General features: G+C 38.2%; 2 protein-coding genes across 2 annotated transcripts in view; one reads left to right on the top strand and one right to left on the bottom strand.

Annotated features, from left to right (window-relative positions):
• Positions 1-21,189, bottom strand: part of LOC134546181 (glycosyltransferase 25 family member-like) — a 344,576-nt gene that overhangs the window by 298,080 nt on the left and 25,307 nt on the right. The gene's annotated exons all lie outside the window — the stretch shown is intronic.
• The window catches only part of LOC134546178 (trace amine-associated receptor 3-like), a 233,750-nt gene that overhangs the window by 195,276 nt on the left and 17,285 nt on the right, over positions 1-21,189 (top strand). The window contains exon 2 of the mRNA XM_063388763.1: positions 17,357-17,658. Within this exon, the coding sequence (XP_063244833.1) occupies positions 17,371-17,658 (288 nt within the window). The 5' untranslated portion in view covers positions 17,357-17,370. The remainder of the gene's footprint in view (positions 1-17,356; positions 17,659-21,189) is intronic.

Genomic DNA, 21,189 nt, shown 5'->3' with positions numbered 1-21,189 from the left:
AGATTCCTCGGTAATTTTCTCTTTGATTTTGAACACATCTTCAACTTGAGATTCAACTTTTGACGAAAATTCTTGACCATCATCACTTAGTTTTCTGGGACAATCAATTGCCTTATGTCCTATTTTATTACATTTAAAACAGTTGTATTTGAAAGGCCTATTAAAATCACTATTGTATCTGCGTGGACTTCCTCGTATTGCTTGAAACTTTTCTGATTTTTCCTTACCCACATAACCTCAGAATCGTCTGTATCTCGTTGATTTTTAGCTTCATACCTTTCGATAATTTTTTCTCGAAGAACATCCGGTTTTGGCAATTCGTTTTGAGACTCCATTGCACATCTAAACATTTCAAAACTTGGTGGTAGTGCGTTTAGAAGTAACGTTGGTTGTAAATCATTGTGCATCTGAACGCCCATAGCTGACAGTTTTGCAATTATATCGAAAAACTCCATCAGTTGTGTGTGGAAATCATCATTTTCCCTTATTTTGTACGAAGTTACGCGTTTTAATAAACTTGCCCTTTTTACTGGTCCTGTGGAAGCATATTCTGACTTTAACTTATCCCAAACTTGTTTTGAAGTTTTTAAACCTTTTACCATACGTAATAAACTGGGATCTATTGCAATTATTAGATCTGATTTTGCTTTAGCATCATCATCCTCCCACTTTTCAAGGTCTTGTAGTGAAGCGTCCTTACCTTCAACTGGTTCTGGTCTTGGCTTTCTTCCATTTACGTATACCCATGTTCCATTTTTAACCATAACAGCTTCAATTTGAATTGCCCAAGTATCGTAGTTCTCCTTTGTGAGAGGTTTAATCTAACTCGACGAAAACATCTTAAAAAACTTATTAAGTCTGATCAAATTTTCACGAAGCACAACTTTTACATTCAGTGGATCAACAATTTATATTTTAAGCACTCTGGGCCCATAACCTGATAACTTTTCGTAATTAATCACAATTTTATTTTATACTTACACACATACATGTTCTTGTTATTTCCATAGACAAAACGATAACAGTTTCTTTCTATCAACACAAAATAAAAACCGTCAATTTATATAAACAAACATAAACGGAAAATCGATACAATGGATGGCGCTAAATTTGAATTCATTTTAACATTAACACCGGATCCAACCTCAGAGTTAGAGTTGCGATGTTATGCAAAAAGTATGTAAAACGTATGAGACGGTACGAGAAAGTGTGTAAACGTTTACAAAAGTATTGGAAAGTATACGACTCATATGGTACTGCTGTCATCTGTAAACAGCTGTAAAGATGTTTCAATTCAATTTTTTTTTTACTCTGCCTACTGTAACAATTTTTTTCCTTCAGAAATATTTTATTCGCGACGCCCTATTGTTCTTCTAGCATGAGTCCTCGCGAGGTAACGGCGTGGCAATTGCTGCAATGACGTGCCTGAGATTTCACGGCAGGGTGATTCTGCGATGGTCTTTGATTGCCTTCCGGCAGCATGGAGGTGAAGGACAACACAGCGTTCCGTTATGAACCCGGGCCCTTTTGCTAGCCAGCCGAGAGTCCTCACGCACTATACCGAACAGACTTAGCCGACCAACCCAGACCTACTCCGATTCTTATTTATCGGCAGTGAAACAGCGGCTACGAGACTTGATCTAGCAATCAGCTTACGGTGTACAAAATATAAGTCCACAATAGGGAAGTAAAACTTTATTCGTTATATTCACAGAAGACAACCACTGACTTGAGTTAATAAGCAGCGAAGTGAGAGCTGGAGCAGTGTGAAAAAACCATAGAATAAATCAATAGCAATGCCGGTGACTGGGGGGTCAAACACTTAACTTTCAGGGAGACGAATAGCTAACCACAATGAATAAAAAAACACTAGGAACTGAGTTATTTTGTGTATTTTACAACGCAGTCCATTTACTTGCATGATTGGTCTTCTTAAGAGCAAAAAAAAACCTTAAATATCAAAACCAGGAGATGGCACTATGAATACAAACTTTCGTCCTACAGAAGAGTGAGTCTGAATAAGGTTTTCAAAAAGACACAGAGGTGCGGTTTTTTTTTCCCCATTAAATTATCTGTGCGCTGGCAGTACATTAATTGGACGATGAATTGCAAAAGTGATCAAAATTCCAACCCAACGAACTGAGATAACAAATCGTTTGCAGACAGTTCCACCTTGAAATCTGTGGAATAGCTGCATTGGGTGGAAATCAAAGAAATTACGTACGCACACCCTTAGAAACCACTGAAACACACATTACTGGAAGAACAGGTGGCACTTAAGACCCGACAATCGCTAATCTCCGTCCAGTTGCGTGTTTGAAGCTTTCCGAGAACACAGCTGGACTAAATCACATTGTTGTGTCGAGTGTCGCAAAGCGACGCCGTATATGATGGAAGCTACTCGTGTAATTATAAGAGAGGGAAAAGTGATTAATTCGGTTGCAACCAAAGCCCCGGTAGCACGCAACGGTCGGACGGATGTCTGAGTGCGTCAGAACTGGAGAAGGCGGCTGCTCTGCCTCGTCTGACTGCGCCGGCCTGTCATCGCGGCAGCTCGCGCCTCCGCCTGCGCGCGGGGCAGCGCCGGGTCACAATTTGCCAGTGGAAATGCCAACAACTGTGGTCGATGCGACCAACTTCCAAGCGCAGCTTGGTGGAGGCACCTTCTCCAAAAGACACGCCGCCTTTACTGTAATTATCAAAGCTATATTCAGGCGCAGTACGTACTAGTCGCGACATGTCAAACGCTAAATGCGTTGAAACAGAGACAAACAAAAAAAAAGTTTTTTTTTTAAATATCAAACAAACTTCAATCGTCATTGTATGCATTTATACACAGTAGTTGCCCGATTAGAAATAATAAAAAAAATTGCCATTATTTAATGCATGACAACTGAAATCGGTACAATTTATTGTTGATGTTGCTCAGCGCATGAACACAAGTTACTAAGCCCAAATGTTGCTTGTTTACACAGTATGCGGCCCAGGAAATTAAAAGCCTACATGGTAAATTTTTAATCACGAAACATCAAATAGATAGTGACAAACAAATATTAATCCTGCAGTAGCTATTGCCCGAATCACGCTACAATGTGAGCTCCTAACATTATCGTTTAGAAATTATCGCATTAGATAAAGCGTACTGTTATCGAAACATATGCCGTAAAGAACAGGTTACAATATATAACTGGACATTAAGTAAGTCTTATACATTAAAACACGTGACACAATCAAGTTCATCGTAGCGACTGTTGTTTTATAATACTAAGTTTAATTGAGTAGGTACAATTTTACGCGGCTAATTAATACAAGGGATGTGAAATAATAGCACTAACATTAAAAACAACCATAGAGCTGTTTAATTAAAGCTTTAGAACATGGTAAGAACTCTATAACAGTATTTAATAATCAAAACTTAATTAATTTAGATGTGTGTTTCATTAACTCGTTTCAAAAATTATTATTATTTTTTTAAGATTCATATATTAAGTTTGACAAAACATAATTTCAAGAGACTGGTTGACGCCCTGCATGGCGGTTGTATGGCCACTCGGTAGTGACCGACAAGGCGCCCTGGGTAGCAGTGGCGTGTGGGTGTGGCGCAAATTTACATCAAGCCCAATTTCACATACATAAATCTTGACTGATAAAAAAATATTTGCATATACACTCAAGAAATTTTTTAACTTTTGGAATCACGTAAAAAAAGAAATAGATTTTCTAAAAGAAAGAAACTGCAAGGAAAATATTTTGGTGTTACTAAAATAAAATTAACAGTAATCACCCAAAAGTTACCAAAGCAGAAGCAACTTAGTTTTTAAATTTCATTGATCTTGCTACCGCACGAATGAGCAAACCAAACTAGCATGCATACGTTGTCTGCATACGAAGGTAAGTAACATCCGAAATGCAAACATTTGCGTACGGTTCCGTTCGTGATGCAGCCATCTGGCGGGGCGAGGCAAACAGAATGGTAACGGCTCGCAAATATGTGTGTCCGTGGGTGAAACAGCCCTGTCTGACTGATGAGCAGCACCAGCACTTGTTTACAAAGGGATGTGCCATTTCGGAAATTAGCTCCTAAATTGCCGGGCGCGGAACACAATGAAGCTGGCAGCATCTGTCGGTATTAAAACGAGAATAACGGACATGCATACTAGAAATTCTGTTTTACTAAAATATGAATGTGAAAGTATGTGTGTGTTTAGATGTTTGTTACTCAATTACATATTTAACACTGAACCGAATTCGGTGAAATATGTAACACAGGTAGCCCGTAACAGGATAGACACATACGCTAAGTATCAATATGAAATTCCTCCCCTAAGGAGAGGTAAATTCGGTTTTGTAATGAGAAATCAGAGTAGGTAACGTATTGGGTATGAATTATAAACATAACTACGAAGAGCAGCCTTGTTAATACAAACATATGAAACCTTGAAGTAACGCTTTTGTTGCTCTAAAAGCAAGTAATGTGTTAGTTTTAAGCTCAAGAAATTGGGATTTCCACATGATTACATAATGAAATAGCGTGACTCATGTGTATATATCAGTAGAACACGAAAATTGTCCACTCAAAAACTGCAGTGGACACGGGTACAGTACTACCACAAATACACAATACAAGATCACTGATATTTTGCATCACCGTAAAGGTTTACTATAAATACGTTTTTTTTTACCTGAGTATAATCACTCTTCTATCTAAAGAGGTAATCGATCGGCAAGACAGATATCCGATATACTGGATTCACGTCGAAATATAAAGTGATGTTTTGATGGCTGTATATTTGTCACTCATCGCATCTTTTCTATTGAACAGAGTTTGATTGTGTAAACAAAAGTAGTTTTCATCCCGTAAAAAAAGCACAGTTTCTCAGAGAATAGCCATAAAATCACTTAAAAAAAAAAAACGCGCTGTGACGTAAGCTGCAGTAGCTATAGAAATAAGAAGCAGTCTATTGGCTTCAATAAACATTTGCTTTGTATTATTATTTAGTTATTATTTTATAATAAAACATTTATGCACCCATTTTATTTTTTCGTACTACTATATGGTAATGATACTTCAGGGTTCCCACTCACCTACTCCTGTTAATTTTCTTGAGTTTTTCTTATTCCAATAAGCATTTTTTTATACTTTGCAACCCACCCGAAATATATACATACACATACACAATACAGACGAACAAAATATGTAATATTTACTTAAAATGTTTAGGTACGCAATAAGTAATTTGAACTGATACAATTCCGCGAACAGTACTTATGTATTAAACACTGTCCACTGTCAGTGTGAAAAATAAACTGAACATTTAATAACATTTTGAAACAATAACTTTTTATTGTAAATAGGTCAATGGCTATCGGTATTATACGTGCTTCAAATCAGTACGCTATTGGTTTAGCTAAAGACATCAATAAACATAAACGGTCAGTCAATGCGGCTTCGTAACTAACATACTGTACATTTCCCTGTGTTTTCCATGTTTTGAAGACCAGCTACCAATTGGGTTTGATATGTCTCAATGCTTATTTTTGTCATAAAGAAATAAGATTTTCTTTAGTTAAATGGTGTAATTAAAAATGTAAAAATCCTCACGTTAAAATCATACCATACTAATGCAGATATGCCGTTACAGAATGCAAAACAATGTTTACAAGAGCTATAAGGCACTTTTTATCAAAATACTTAACTAATTTTAAGTTTAATAGGTGTTGTCGATGAAATGCAGATTACAAATGACATAGATTGCTAAGAACAATTTTTTAAGGAGGCCCACAGTGATCAAGTGGGTTTTCTCAGGGTACTCCCATATCCCCCAACCCCACCATCCTTATCTCTCCTCATCGTCTCTGGTGATCTCTACATCGATAAGACGTTACGCTCTAATTAATTCGCATAATTTAAATCAAACCCTTAAAGTACCTCACTCAGTAGGCGACCTCTCGTCTTTCAATTCTTTGAACTGGTTTCACAAATGAGCAACTCGATACGACGAGCTGCAGCCAATCAACGGTGTTTTTATTTTCTTCGACGCTGGCGACCGATGTCGAGGGCGTCACACGAGCGCCCGCCGCCGTCGTCGAAGAACAACACAAACTAGTTTACTTCTTGCGAAGAAGCGTTAGTAGAAATAAAAATGTATTGAGACAAAAAATAGTGAACGAGTTTTTTCAGTACTCGCCAATGATGTGTTAACTTCGGTAACAAGCAAATTCACGTGTTCTCGTGTTATAAATACACTTATAATACGAAACTCGGACACGACATTAATGCAGAATTCTTTAAAACAATTCCGGGTATGATAAATATAAGGAAAATGTGTTTTCAACTACATTTCTAAACGCTAATCACTCGAAGTTGCAGCTGAGATTCCCGCCGCTAGAATTCGCTTCCGGAGCAGTTACGTCGACTATTGAATCATTTGACTAGCAGACCGAAGCTTTAAAGTATTGTTACGAACGTGAGCAAGGCCACATCACGCGCAGGTTAAGAGCTAGCTGGGCTGATATCACATGCCGCTGTAACATGAGATTTGCAGTGCGCACCTGGGTCGCCGCTTCCCCTCCATCCAGCCCCCAGCTTCCCGTGCGGCGCCGTTTGACATCCGAAACCTGACAGCTGCGGAGTTACGCGAGCCGCCAACATGTGTAGGCGTGGAATGACGCGACTGGCCCCAGCCGTGCTCGTGAGTTCCAGAAATGACGGCGTATATATAAAAAGAGGACGTCGGCCTTAGCAGGGGAGTTCAGTGGAGTTCAGAGAGTTCAGGCGGCAGCCTTCCCGCGGCGGAGCTTCCGGGGCGATAGTGCCGCGGGTGCGGCAGAGTGGCGAAGTCCTTGGACCAAGGTTCCAGGGCAGGGAGTGAGTGAGTGAGTGGAGTCGGAGTTTTCCCGCGGCGAAGTTTCTGGGCGATAGTGCCGCGGGTGCGGCGGAGTCCCGAGCGAAGTTCCGAGCGAGGAGTCGAGTGGGATCTCGGCGAAGGGGAAGTGCGACGGCGGCGGCGTGCGGCGACGGAGTCCCGCGGCGGAGATCCACGAGGGGTGCTGCGGCGAGAGTTGCGCCAAAGGTGCGGCCCAGCGAGTCGTGTGGATTGTGAGAAACGAGTGACTGGAGGAAGCAACATTTTTTAAGTACAATTGATTAATTGGCATTTTTAGATTATTAGCTAGTAATGTAAATAGTGGCAATAAATAAAACTGTGTGTGATAAAAAACTTTAATTGGGCTATCCTTTACGAACCCGCAGTAAATCGTAACAGTATATATTGAAACGGCTCCGATGAAAGCGAAAAATACTTGACAAAAAATAAACCCAGGCTTTGTACATGATTTTCAACAAGGAAATTTATTAAAAGTTTCCCTTTGTTTTTGTTAACTATTGGTTTACGCCATCCGCAACAGATGGCAGCACCGTGGTTACACATTTCCGTCCCTTTACTTCCGTCGCATTCACGAAATTACTCCAACCAAATGCTGTATACGGAGAGCCAAGACGTTACACACCAAAAAGCAAAAATTTGTTGTACGTACGTTCTTCACTACTTCTCAATAATCCATCGCTCGGTTGAGCAATGGCGGGGTAAATTCCTAGTCAGCAGCCGGTTGGAGGGTCCGAGACAGAGAGAGAGAGAGAGAGAGAGAGAGAGAGTTCGCGGGGATCAAACCCCCCCCGGGAGCTTGTGGTATCGCGGCAGATGTGGGCGGAGAGGGGAGGCTGCAGCTGCCTACCAGGGGCACGGTTCGACATCAATCTTGCCGCAGAATGCCCGGATGGAGGCCATCCGTCTCCCGGGGCCGGAGCGGGAAATGTTTTAGCGACCCGCCGGCCGGGCGGGCCTCGAGGTCCCGGAGGACCGGACCAAACGTGAAGAGAGAGGCCGCTGCTGCTATGCCATAACCGCGAGTCGCTACGCCCTAGTGTTATTAAAACAAGTCCGCGCAGCTGTGCGTTGCATGTTGTATCGAGTACATGTCCTGCTCACATTACCAAACTGGCACAATCAGGCGGGTTACATCAATTGTAGGATTAAATTGTTTTATAATAGTTAATACCCACTGATAACTTCGTATTTCTTTTACTAAGACTAAATCAGTTTTTTTATATTATATCTTTAGTAATTCGTACAGGTCCAAATAAAGGCCCAATTAGGTGTTTTTTAAAACTGTTTTTATGTTTTTTAGGCTTTCTGTTACTACCGTAAATTAAATTTAAAAAAATAGCCGCCTGCCTACACAACTGAATAGGAGGGGGAGGGAGTGGGAAAAGGAGGAAAGAGAAGACGGCGGGAGGAGGGGAGAGTGGTAGGGCCGACTCTGAACTTTATCTGCGCCAATAACTCCTGCTCGGTGAGTGGAGAAAACTTCCCTCCACGCCATTTTGTCGATACCCGGTGGAAATGGGCAATAAGTCGCAAGTAATTAAACTTGCAGCAGGAAGTAATTAACGAGCTCCTTATCCCGAACGACGTCACACGCATGGCGGTATTTGTTTCGGATAACTGGTGCAAATTGTTAGCAGTGAGGGAGAGGGGAAGGTGGGTTCGGGCACCCGTTTGATGATTACCATCTCTCGGGACGAACTCGTCCACCCAACCGAAAAGTCGCGACTTACAGGATCACTACCTTGTGAAAATTAGGAAGTAAGAAAGTTTTCGATAAGTGCGAAGAACAAAAAGTATTATTTCTGAGTGAAGAGATTCCAGACATTAATAGCAAACTGTTATATTTATTAAAGGTAGTGGAAATTTAACATACAATTAAAATTATCACAAATTTACAACTGTCTAGGTAAAAATTATCAACACCAAATTATAGCCTTCTAAAAAAATTCTAATTTAAAAAAAAATTAACAAACCCTAAGAATTTAGATAACTGCTGTCCTGAAGATGGAAATTTCAAGTTCGACCGAAACGACGGTGAAACCTTCACCTTCGACGCGGCTACAACCCAAATGCCACGCAACTAGACACGTTACGTGATTTACTCAGAAAACACAAGGAGCCGTAATGAAAACCGGGATCGAAAAGGTGATTGGTTTGAAGTTCCATATCCTCCCAATGTTTTGGAAAGGGGAGACTTTTCAGTCAGTGTGAAATGCGAAAGAGGAATAGAGGAATAGGCACCGAAGCTTGGACAAAAGATCGGTCGAGTCGTTGTATTCTTGCTCTAGCTGTTCGAAGTTGGGCGATGCTGATCGCAAGCTTCCTTGCGTGGGTCGCCTCTCACTCACTTTAACTTCGATAGAATAATCTGTGATTGCCACGAATGAAGTAAAATTTATTATTTACATCAACTTAATGGTGTGTATATTGCAGATTGATGAGTTATAACGGCGTAACTACGAATATCACCACAAAATAATGTGTTCATATAAATACAATAATACACTAGCGTACAGACCGTTGTTAAGATATATTAAACATTTCTCTATTTTTGGTGACAAAACACGAAATTGAGATAAACCAACTTAATTTTAATAATTATAAATTCTTAAGACAGCCTTTATTTATTAGGCTACGTTCATGATAGGTTGAAACCCATAGTCTATTAATAATTTATTAACCCCTACCAACAGACTAATTCCAATAATCTATTTAATACTTACATCAGCTGATGAAGATTGAGATAAGAAAATATGTTGCCACCAAAAAGGGATTTAAGACAAGTTCTTGCTCTTCCAGTCGATTAGTAGAAAATTACTAAGATAAATACAATATATTTTATGTGTATTTTTTTTTTTAACTAAGACAGCATTGGATGCAACTATACGGGAATTCTATAACATTTCAAATTTGCATCTTATCCAGCAAGGAACCAACAAACTTTCATTAATCAAGGAGTGTTGATTAAAATGCACGCGGGTTCAATTTAATTAGCGAAGAAGCACGAATGCGTTCACCAGTCTTCTCTGCCCACAGATAGTGGGAATCCCAGCGAAATAATAAAATCAGCATTGACGTCAAAAGCCACGCCCACGTCGCATAGACGTACAGTAGCTTACGGCAAAAGATAACGAACGGTGTGTGTTAGCCACAGTCGTTCTCACGAGTCTGAACTCGACCTAAATGAACTTGCCTGCAGGTTCGCTACGAAGAAAAAAGTTTAAAACATACACTTGCACACACATACAAAACTTATCCATGGCTGGTACGTGCCAATGAAGCTAGAGTTGAAAAACTATTTTTTTGTGTGTGTGAAAACCTGGCGTTGTTTTCACGTCAATCTGATGGATGGCAAACTGTATGCCCATGATGAACAATATGTTTGTTTAAGACATATGGTACCAACATTATCACAACGGAAAAAAAATATCTCTTAGAAAACATGATTTTAAAATTATACAGATTTATGGGGGAAATAAACTTCCAGTGCTTTGAATTCCTTACAAAATTGTTAATCGGTTGTTCAGAGAAAAGTATCTAGTATTTAATAGCCAAGCCGAGGACAGGTTTCAGGCTGAAGGTGTCGACCGCCATCTTGGATTGTGACGTCACGGCACCCATCATGGATGGCCTTGACGGCCATATTGGATCCGCCATTTTTAATTATATCACCATTGCAATTTGTTTCGGCCGCCATCTTGGAAATCCGTATTTTTATGCTAGATATTTGGAAAAAATAAAATTTAATAAAAATTGATAAAAATATTTTAAAATATTTCAATAAAAAAACGCTCTTATGTCATGGAGCTCGGAGTCCTCTCTTCAAACCCAAACCCGGCGAGAGCAAAAAAAAATGGCGACCAATCCTTTCTCCATGAAAGCCACCGGCAGACTGACCTCCCACCACTTATGTGCAGGTATATATATATATCGTCGCTAGTATGATGTCATGTCCAACATCTTGAATATCTGTAATTATTTTCCAATTTTAATAAAAAAAATCTAAAATTAATAAAACAATTAATTAAACAAAATTTAATAAAATAATATTTTAAAAAATTGCACATATTATTACGGTCGCCATCTGATTCTAGAAATGTTTCAAATTACGTTACGCCTGCCATATTGGGCATGTATGACATAGTCGTTGCATGTTTCGTTACGGATACTAGCTTGGATTTAGTATTGTTGCATTTTTCGTTTCGTTTCATATTGAAAATCTGTAAATTTTATGCTATAAAATTGGGAAAAAATTAACATTTATAAAAAATTAATTAATCAAAAATTAATTAAATATTATTTAAAACACGCACTTACATCCACGGTTCGTACCCGGTGAGTACATAAATTAAGAAAATGACAACAGATCCTTCTTCCATAAAAGCCGCTGGCAGACTGACCTCCCACCACTTATGCCAGGGTATATATATCGCCAGATAGTATGTCATGACCGCCATCTTGTTTACGTCTGCTAGAGTAGTTACCATCATGTTAGTTTGATTTTTGTCCACTAGAGTGCAGTATTTATTTATTATTACTGAGGAGCCCACCATCTTGGAATTGTGTATTTATTGACCTATAAATTCGGGAAAAATTCCCAAAATAATTAACATATTACTCGTTAATTTACTGATTGATTATATCTATTCCTGTTCATGGTTCGATTCCTGTGTGATGCAACCTTCAAATGTGTTTTCTTTTCTTTGATTTTGCTTCCGATTGTGCTTCCAAATGTGCTTCCAGTTGTGCTTCCTTCTCTTTGATTATACGTCCAATTGTGCTTCCTTTTTTATTGTTGATCGTTAAGTTTACTCTAGACATGATTGGCTTCATGGTTTGGAGACTAGTATATTATCGTGACATTGAACATGACCTGTTGGTCGCATATCGGTGAATGGAACCTCTTGGTTCGGAAACACGTGGCCTATGCGTATGATTTTGTACATGAACTGTTAAATATGTTCGTCGAGTATCGGCGAAAAAATACCTCTTGACTGCTGATTGGATGTGTATTTGACCACCTACTGGATGCACTTGTTAACCAACTCGATATGACTTGCCACCTGATGGTCGTTGGTACCTGAACGCTGAACAGACATTCCTGGCTACCGACTGGACGCGTATCGTCACCTACTGGACGTGCCTGAACATCAAATCCGTGCCTGGCCACCGACTAAATGTGCCTAACCATCGACTGGATGTGTCTAGCAGATAATGTATCATGACAGCCACAAACTGAATGCACATTGTTGTCGATTGCGTGCCTGACTACTGAATAGACATAGCTGGTACTCAATTGTTATACATAACTGAGTCGAAAACATATGCCAAGGCATGCTAAGGACTCCTTCGCCTTCTAAGTCTGTAGAAGTCGAGAAACGCTAGTAACTTACTTGTTTATATTTATAGAATTTTAGTAATAATTTTTTGTTTGTAAAAGAACTTGTGGTGTTTATTTCTCGAACCTATTACTTTTGTGATATTTTTAATTCAATTATCTTTTTGCCATGACCAAGGATCAAACTAAGTATCGATTCAATCAGTAAATTAACGAGAGATTTTTTGGATAAATTTTGGCATTTTTACCGAATTTCTAGCTAATTAACTATGGAATTTCATGATGGCTGATATAAAGGCTTACTGGAGGCTGGTATATGAGAAACGTAAGCCACTTTTACGATTTTGAACATGATTTATTGATATTTTTACTTAAAATTATTATTTTTTGCATTACGCATGAATCGAACCATGAACAGGAATCGATCGAATCAACCAGTAAATTAACGAGTGATATATTTAATGATTTTTGGGATTTTCCCGAATTTCTAGGTCAATAAAAAAACAATTCCAAGATGGCACCCAAATTTCCAGATGGCGGGCTCCTCAGATATAATAAATGAATACTGCACTCTAGTGGACAAAAATCAAACTAACATGATGGTAGCTACTCTAGCAGACGAAAACAAGATGGCGGACATGACATCATACTATCTGGCGATATATATACCTTGGCATAAGTGGTGGGAGGTCAATCGGTCAGCTGCTTTCATGGAGGATCTGTTGTCATTTTTTTTCCTCACCAGGTATGAACCGTGGATGTGCGTGTTTTAAATAAGATTTAATTAAATTTTGATTAATTTTTTTTGTTATAAATTCTTAACTTTTTCCAGATTTTCTAGCATAAAAATTACGGATTTCCAAGATGGCGGCTGAAACATAATTTGCAATGGTGATGTCATAATTCAAAATGCGGATCCAAGATGGCCGTCAGTATCAAGGTCATCATAGATGGCCACTGTGACGTCACAATCCAAGATGGCGGTCGGCACCTCACCTCTGTCCCCAGACCGGCTAATACATACTACTCGGATAGAGTATATAATTTAACCATTTATCTATGAAATTTGTATAGTCACACCTCTTGCCGCTCTGTTATATTTCACACTCTCGTCTGTGTTGTTGGTATACAGCTGTCAGGTATTGGTCTCCAGGTGGGAGAGTACTAAAGATAGTAACGTGCTTGGAAGAGTCGAGTGGGACTGCACAAGCGGATAGTTGCTCGCCCTCTCCTCTTCCCCCACCTATGTATCTCCCACCACAAGGCTCACCAGACAGCGTACCTCCCCAGTGTGGACCGGTGCAGTCTAGTGGAGGAAAGCTAGCGAGTGGGTTCATAAACACGTGGTTTTCAGTTTACTCACGATAAGGTGGTCAGGAGCATAAACAATTACATTTGTAGAATTGTACTGCGAACATTAAGGGGGTGCCTCCCATTTCAGGTCAAGATTTTAAATTTTCAGTAATTACAGATAAACTTGTAGACTTTTTCAATTGTTTAACTTTCAAGAAATTAAAAATATATACAGCGCATACTTTTTGCATAATTAGCTGCCAAAGTTACATTTTTAACGTTTTATGGTTGAACAAATAAGAATTTAATTTATTGAAAAAATGAAACTTTTTAGGTTTAACTGTAATGCCACTGGTTTTCAAGAAATGATTTGTATTTCTTTCAGAAAATTTTAATTAATTTAACCTGGCATTTCAAAATTATCAAATTTGTTATGATTTTGACAGCCAAGAAACATGAAATGAGTTTCTGTGATAGAAATGCAAACCATATCATGAAGTAGCCAGTGGCATTGCAGTTAAACCTAAAAAGTTTCAGTTCGGCAATAAATTAAATTCTCCTTATATGTACAACCCAAAAACGTTAAAAATGTAACTTTGGCAGCTAATTATGCAAAAAGTGTGTGCTGTATAAGCAGCTACTCCACCATAATAGAGTAGTCAGGAAAGTTCACTTGCCCTAGTTGCTATCCCGTTTACTCTAGCTGTGTAATCGCCCCTTAATGTTGCTGCTAAAGTAAAGTTTGGTTACTGCGAAACCATAACATGACTGCCATAATATAATTGCTTTGCCCGCTTTCTTCTCCGAGCAGATCAAGGTAATAAGTCATTAAAGAAAAGGTTTAATAATACTAAGATAATGACAACCGCATGATATGAATCCCAGTTGAAATCTCAAAGTTAATGAAACACTAACGACAGCTAGAACCACAGGCAGAACGGAAACTTAAAAGAGTATTCGTTTCTAATTAACGACAAACAAAAAACCGAACCAAGAGATTCCAATTAAAATGTTCCAAGGCATAAAACGGAGTAGAAATAAAAATGTTTCAGAGTTCGAAATAATTGCCGCTCTTAAGGCTCTTTTTCCTTAATACTTCTCCATGCTTGCAGCTTTAGTAATAGGAAAAAAGTTTTAAGGGAAAGAATTATGAGTCCTATAAATCTGTGAAGGGTAAGATTAGGCACCAATAATGACATTTCTAAACTTTCAAAAGTGAAAGAACAACGGTTCACAAATCATTGAATCAAAAGTTCACACGAGTTTCGCGGCTGATCACCGCCTTAAATGTCTCGAAAAAGTGTAATGGAAAGCAGGTACGCGGCAGTAGCCCTGAAGATGGCAATTACAATGTCAGCCGACACGCGGATGAAGTCCACGACTCTTGCGCTGCTACAACTTACAAGTCAAAAAACTTAAGCATACCTAATGTACACGGTTTGCACTATTTAACGTAAATAAAATTAAAGGATTTTAATGATTTCAGATAAGCAAGACAATCAAAAAAAATTTTATTTAATAGTTAACATTCCATGAAAATTAAACTTATGAAAACCTTGTTATATTTTTGACAACAGATACACTGACACAAATAGTATTTTAGGAGCCAGACAGCATTGTGAAACACAAATAACAGTGCGAAATATTACTTGAGTAATAATAAATAAAATAGCCATTCAACTCTACGTGTTGATATTTTATGCTACTGTAATAAAATGTTAATTAAGGAGTTTTATAAGACCTAAGTGAAAAATTTAAAGACATTTAAGGCATCAAAATTAGAATTTTTAAAAGGAAATTAAGGAGGCGTGCGAATCCTGAGGTATGCAGGATAAGTAAGAACGCAGTTAGTTATTCCAATAACTATTTCTTGTGTTAAATGAAATTTAAATTTTTTTTTTCTAAAATGGGCTTGTGAACATTAAATTTTCACACATTTCTTTTTTAAAAAAGATAACTTTATCTACTTGAGATTTCAAGAGAGACGTGTTTATTTTTTCTATAATTTTTTTATTTCTGTAAAAAAAAATTCTTACAAAATATGCCACAGTGTTACATACGTGTCTCTCTATCAACAGAAAAAAAAGTTGAAAACAAAGTTCACTGCTCGTAAAGAAATGAAAGAAACAAAATGTTCTCTCTCTGTCATAAGTCAGTTAATTATGCAGCGTACAAATAAAAGCGGTTTTTTGACTTCACATAATAAAAAAAACTTCTCAGAGTTTGAAATTGGTAGCTCCTAAAATGTTAGATTCTGTTTATGTGTAATAAAATATGACACAAATAATATATTGGTGTTAGAGGGTGAGTCTGTTTTACAGTTTTATTTAAATCACTTAACATGCATTCCCTGACTATTGCACGACCTCTCTCGCATGCACACGACAGACGTGAATCAGTACGTTCGAAAACATGGCTGATTATTTCAATATAAATAGTTGGCATTTCTCGAAATGTCACCTCCTAGATCTGATCTCTGCTGAGGGTGTACTAGTTTTTTTTTTTTTTAATTGCCAGTTATTTATCTTTATTTCTGTATTCTATATCGTAGGCTTCCGTGACGTCTTAGGTTGTGGGATGAGGCTACTGCAGCACACTCCCTGGGTAGGAAACAGAACAAACACTTAAACAAAGTACGAGGTATATAAGGCAATTTTATTGTACATGTCAATACCCTTTACATGCTATTATTGTTATTATGTGTTTGTGTTGCTTTTTTCTGTATCTAAGTTGTCATCTTGTGTTGCAGTCATGTATTGTCTTAGTAGATTGAGCCTCAGCCTGTCTAAGGGGTGGTGCTTGCATGTTGGTAGTGCTCACGTTGTGTGTAGAGGCTACATGTAGTGTTCTACCCAGATGTGGTGCCTACAGGTATGCAGTGCCTGCCCTGATTGCAGTGCCTGCCCTGATTGCAGTGCCCATATGTAGTTTGATGTTCTGTGTATCCTGTATATCCATATAGTGTTTGTGCCTGTCCCAAAAGTATTTATACTGTTTGCAGGCAGGTAACAAATTTATAAATAAATAATGGGAAGTTAATTTGCAACAAGACCTGCTCGCTTATTTGGCAAATATACCGAAAAACAGTTACTACTCGTTGGCAAAACACTTTCACATTATATCATCATCTTAGGGCAAAATGAAAAAAAAAAAAAAAAAGAAAGAAAAAAAAAGATTGAACTCGAGTAATAACACGATAGCATAATTCAGATTCAAGCTAAAAAAAAAAAAATAGAACCGTGACATTTGAAGTTGGAACAAATTAATACTGTTAGACAGGCTGGTTAAAAATAACCAAGATTAACTTGAAATCAAAATTAAAGCCCATGCAGTACTCTTTCATAGATTCCGACATTTCGGCATGCCTTGTTACAGCCGTTATCGAGGCGATTAACAAGTGGTCACAACCCAGAAGCCATGTAAGTTTATTTCTGTAATTCTTGAGTATAGTCATCTTTAGTACACTTGACTTGATGTAAGTTTTTGGACATACGCCATTGCTCACGACTCGGCAGCTAGGATGGAAGTGCCGACTGCTGTTCCTTTTTTTTTTCCTAACTTAAATTAAAACTAAATGTGTTTGGGAGGGTCTGGATTAGGGACAGACTCTATGTGCGTCTCAGGCCGAAGCCTATACGCTCTAATCATGCAGGGGTTAGCCATGCGGGAGAGGGTGCATGCATCGTGTGCTAGGAGGGGATTGGCCAGCCATGGCAGCGATTGGCGCCATGACTTCTTAGCAATGGCGTATGTCCAAAAACTTACATCAAGTCATGCACTCCCATTGCACAAATCTTTTTAAAGATAACTTGAGTACGCTTGTTTTCGATTCACGCAGATGGCGTAGCGGCGATGGACGCCAGCACGCCGGCGCCCAACGCGACGTCGTCGCCGTCGGCGGCCCAGGCGGAGCTGGTGCGGCGCCTCTACCTGTACAGCGTGCCGCTGCTGGTGGCCTTCTGCGTCACGTCCATCGCCGTGAACGCGCGCGTGCTGCTCGCCGTGTGCTGGATCCGCCGCCCGCTGTCGCCCACCCTCTACATCAGCCTCAGCCTGGCGGGCGCCGACGCGTACACGTCCTTCCTGTACGGCCTGCACCTCGTCGTGCACAGCCTGCTGCCCACCGCCTGGGGCGTCAACGTGAGTGCTCCCGGCCGCCGTTCGCGCGTCTCTTTACAGCGCTCAAGCTTCACGCACAACTTCGCAACGTCATTCTTTTTGTATAGGAAAAAAAATTAATTTGTAAGGTAACATTTGGAACGAGAACTGTGGAAATACATTTTCCTGGTGTATTTCATCAAGAGTATCATCTGATAGTTTCCATTTTTTTTTATTTCTAGGGACACGTAACTGAAATATGCCATTTTGGCTTCAAACTTCTTTTGTTAACATTCTATTATATCATTTAATTTTAAGAAGTTCCAAATACTTTCATGTAATGCCTTGATATTAATAGTGACTGACTGTTACAAATTGTTTCCCGTGTGAAATAATAATTGCCATTAATTAATAATACTGCCAGTAGTCTAATTTATGGTTTAAGAAAATAAAATAGTATAATGAAAATATATTAAAACTTGTTATGATTAACGATGGTATGTTAAAAAAAAATTTTAAGTTTAACAACCCGGGTAGTATCAATCTGGCAACAGTGTTCGCCGTTTACTCTATACTGCAGTCTAAGCATGGCCTACCCGAGATCACATACAGTGTGCAGAGCTTCAGAACAAACCATTTAAAAACTGCTTTTACTACCAGAGTGGTCCTTGTTTACGAACACTATGCAAAAATACGTTAACGGCGGATGATTAGTTCCGTTTCCGTATTTCGGTCCTAAACTATATTTATAGTAAAGTGAAAATGGCTTAAATGCGTGTTTGCTGTATTCGTAGGTGGTCTCGCTTATACATGAGTTATTAACATTCATAATGGCTTTAATGTTTTTGCCAAAAATCTATTTAAACTTATATTTATTTATTTGCCACAGTTTGCGCCGACTAATATATATACCTATGTCGAGCGCCAGAAACCTTGCTTGAATTGAAGTGGACTATTAAATAAGCTACTTTGCATTCAATGCATTCTAGGAAACCATTCGATAACACCGTGGTTAAGAGCGATATGATACAATATTTTACAAAATTAATGTTGCTGAGTCCTTCAACAGTTGATATATCAATAGAACAGTGTGTGAATCGGCTGATTAAGTTCCAAAAGGTTGCTTTCAGTCAAAGTTTATTTAGTGTTGACACTTACTCTAATTTCAAATTAGAGTTCCTTTAAATAAAAATAAGCATTTATTTGAGTATATACTATGTTATGTTAAATTACCAAACTATGCTCACTCTTGATCAGAGCAAAGAAAACACTATCAGTCGGACTAGGTTATCATACAAACAAGGTTAAGACAAAGAACAAGATAAAAGTTAATACTAACGAGGCTTCAACTCAATATTTATACCCAACTAATATCACTAATGCAAAAATGATATCTATTAAATACGTTACTCAGTGATGCAATCTGTTAAATACGAAAGTGTGTATTAACAAAACGAGATTTCTCTATAAGAACAAATACTTACTCGTGTCAGCAAGTTACAATTTACTAGGTTTAAGGTAATAGTATAATTTATGACAAAGACCTCCGTGCAATATGACGAGCTTGCTAATTCGAAATGGGTCAAAGTCTAATTATTGTAATATTACTTGGAACTAGTCCTCACAGTCTACCCTTGGTCTGACTGGGGCCTTACAGACGCGTAGCTAGTCAGGCGACTTGTGGTATAATCTGCACCTTGGCAATGTCATCCCTCAGGACTCAGCACAAGAACCTTAGTCTGGACCCTCAGCGATATAGTCTTCGAATAGTATTTCTTCTGGAACGTTTCGTAGTTTCTCGTGATATGGAACTTCATCGATTCACTCGTGTTAATTTTCGGCCAATATGCTATGGAAATATTACTCCAGCTATTCTTCTGATACCAATTTCCGTCGTATGATGATGTAAAAATGTTCGTTAACATATTCTTCTTTGTCGTACAACACTTTAGCTTTTGAATCAATTAATCGAGTTCGGTAACCCTAGTACCGGTTGTACAATATACTTAACAAAACACTGACAGAAAACGCACAGCTTAAACCGGTGGGTCTAGAACACGGTCATCTAGACAGGTCTGGCAAACTTACCTTTATTCTCCGTCGACTTAGTGAAGCTCACGGCAGCCTGCGAACTAACGGCGCTAGTAGTAGTGGAACCCATTATTAACAACTCTGGTTCGTATCAAACTTCGGGTACAGTTTAGAATTATTTATTTATTTGGAAGCTTTGTCGAGGTTAAATGCATTGAAATAACTTGTAACTATGCCACAGTTGTCAATTAAAAGTTGGAGTCTCGAGAATGCAGATCCCAAACAAACTGGGATCTCCCATAAGAACGCATGTTTTAAATGTTAAGTGCGTGTTCAAATCAAGAATATTAGTTTGTTTTACTTTTTTATCTTCAAGCAAGTGTCTTTTTTTTATCAAATGTGATTTTTAATCCAGTATTTCATTTATTTATTTACTCCGGGGGGGGGGGGGGGGGGGGGGGGTCCCTAGTCGGGGCTTACCGATTTGGTTTAAATTGTGAGTAGAATCATTTAGGTGCCCCTTTTAACGTCCTAAAATATCTTGCCTAGGAAGCGAGAAAAAACTCTTTAAAGATTTTAAAGAGTTAATATTGAATCACCTTCATTTTCAAATCAGCGGCGTGGTGCAGTGGTGTAATGCATGATGTCATTCTGCTGGCTCGGGTTCGATACCCGCTGGTCCAGTCTTTTATTTCATTTTCACTTTTATTTCTCGAAATATTAAGGTAAATCCGGGAGATATGACGCACCTTTTAATTTATGGCTTTTAAAAATACAAAATTAATTATACCTTAATACAAACACTAGGTAAAAAAAGTTAATAGTTTTGTCTATTTAAAAACAAATTATAAAAATAAAATTATGATGCTAACGTAGTCAATAGCTGAACACATATCTCATATCATAGATGGCCATATCTCCCATAGGGATGGGTGATATGGCCATGAATGGGTGGGAGATATGGCTTATGGCTTAACAATGTTAAACTTCTCTACTGCAATAAAAATTTATTTACCAAAATAAAGTCATATTAAAATATGACGATAATTTATTTTGAATTTTAATTTACTATTTGGTTTACTTGTGTAACAAATTAACAATGTTCTAAAAACTGACACATATATATATATATAGATATATATATATATATATATATATATATATATATATATATATACTGCTTCCTTCACTATTCTCACAAACTTCAACACAGACTTTTAAATACAAGATCTCAGGAACACATTAGCCACATAAACACCAAAACACTAATGAAATCCAAAACAGAGGATGATATGCAGAAACTGTTTAACATTTTTTGCAGTTCTTCGCATTTATTATGTTAATTTTTTTTCTCCAATCTACCACACATTTTGCAAATTTGACCAATAAGGGTACATGTTTCATGTAGCCACCTATTACATACTGTACATTTAATCCAATCTGCTCTTGATAAAGTGTCTCCATAGTTCTCAAAACATTCACAGCACTCATCTTCATTATAACTGTCAGTATCTTCACTTGAGTCATCATCCACCACGTCAC

The sequence above is a fragment of the Bacillus rossius genome, chromosome 1 (assembly GCF_032445375.1).
Source record: "Bacillus rossius redtenbacheri isolate Brsri chromosome 1, Brsri_v3, whole genome shotgun sequence".
In the NCBI taxonomy this organism is placed as follows: Eukaryota; Metazoa; Arthropoda; class Insecta; order Phasmatodea; family Bacillidae; genus Bacillus; species Bacillus rossius.
Note: the sequence above shows the minus strand (reverse complement) of the source record. Positions and strands in the feature narration are given on the sequence as shown.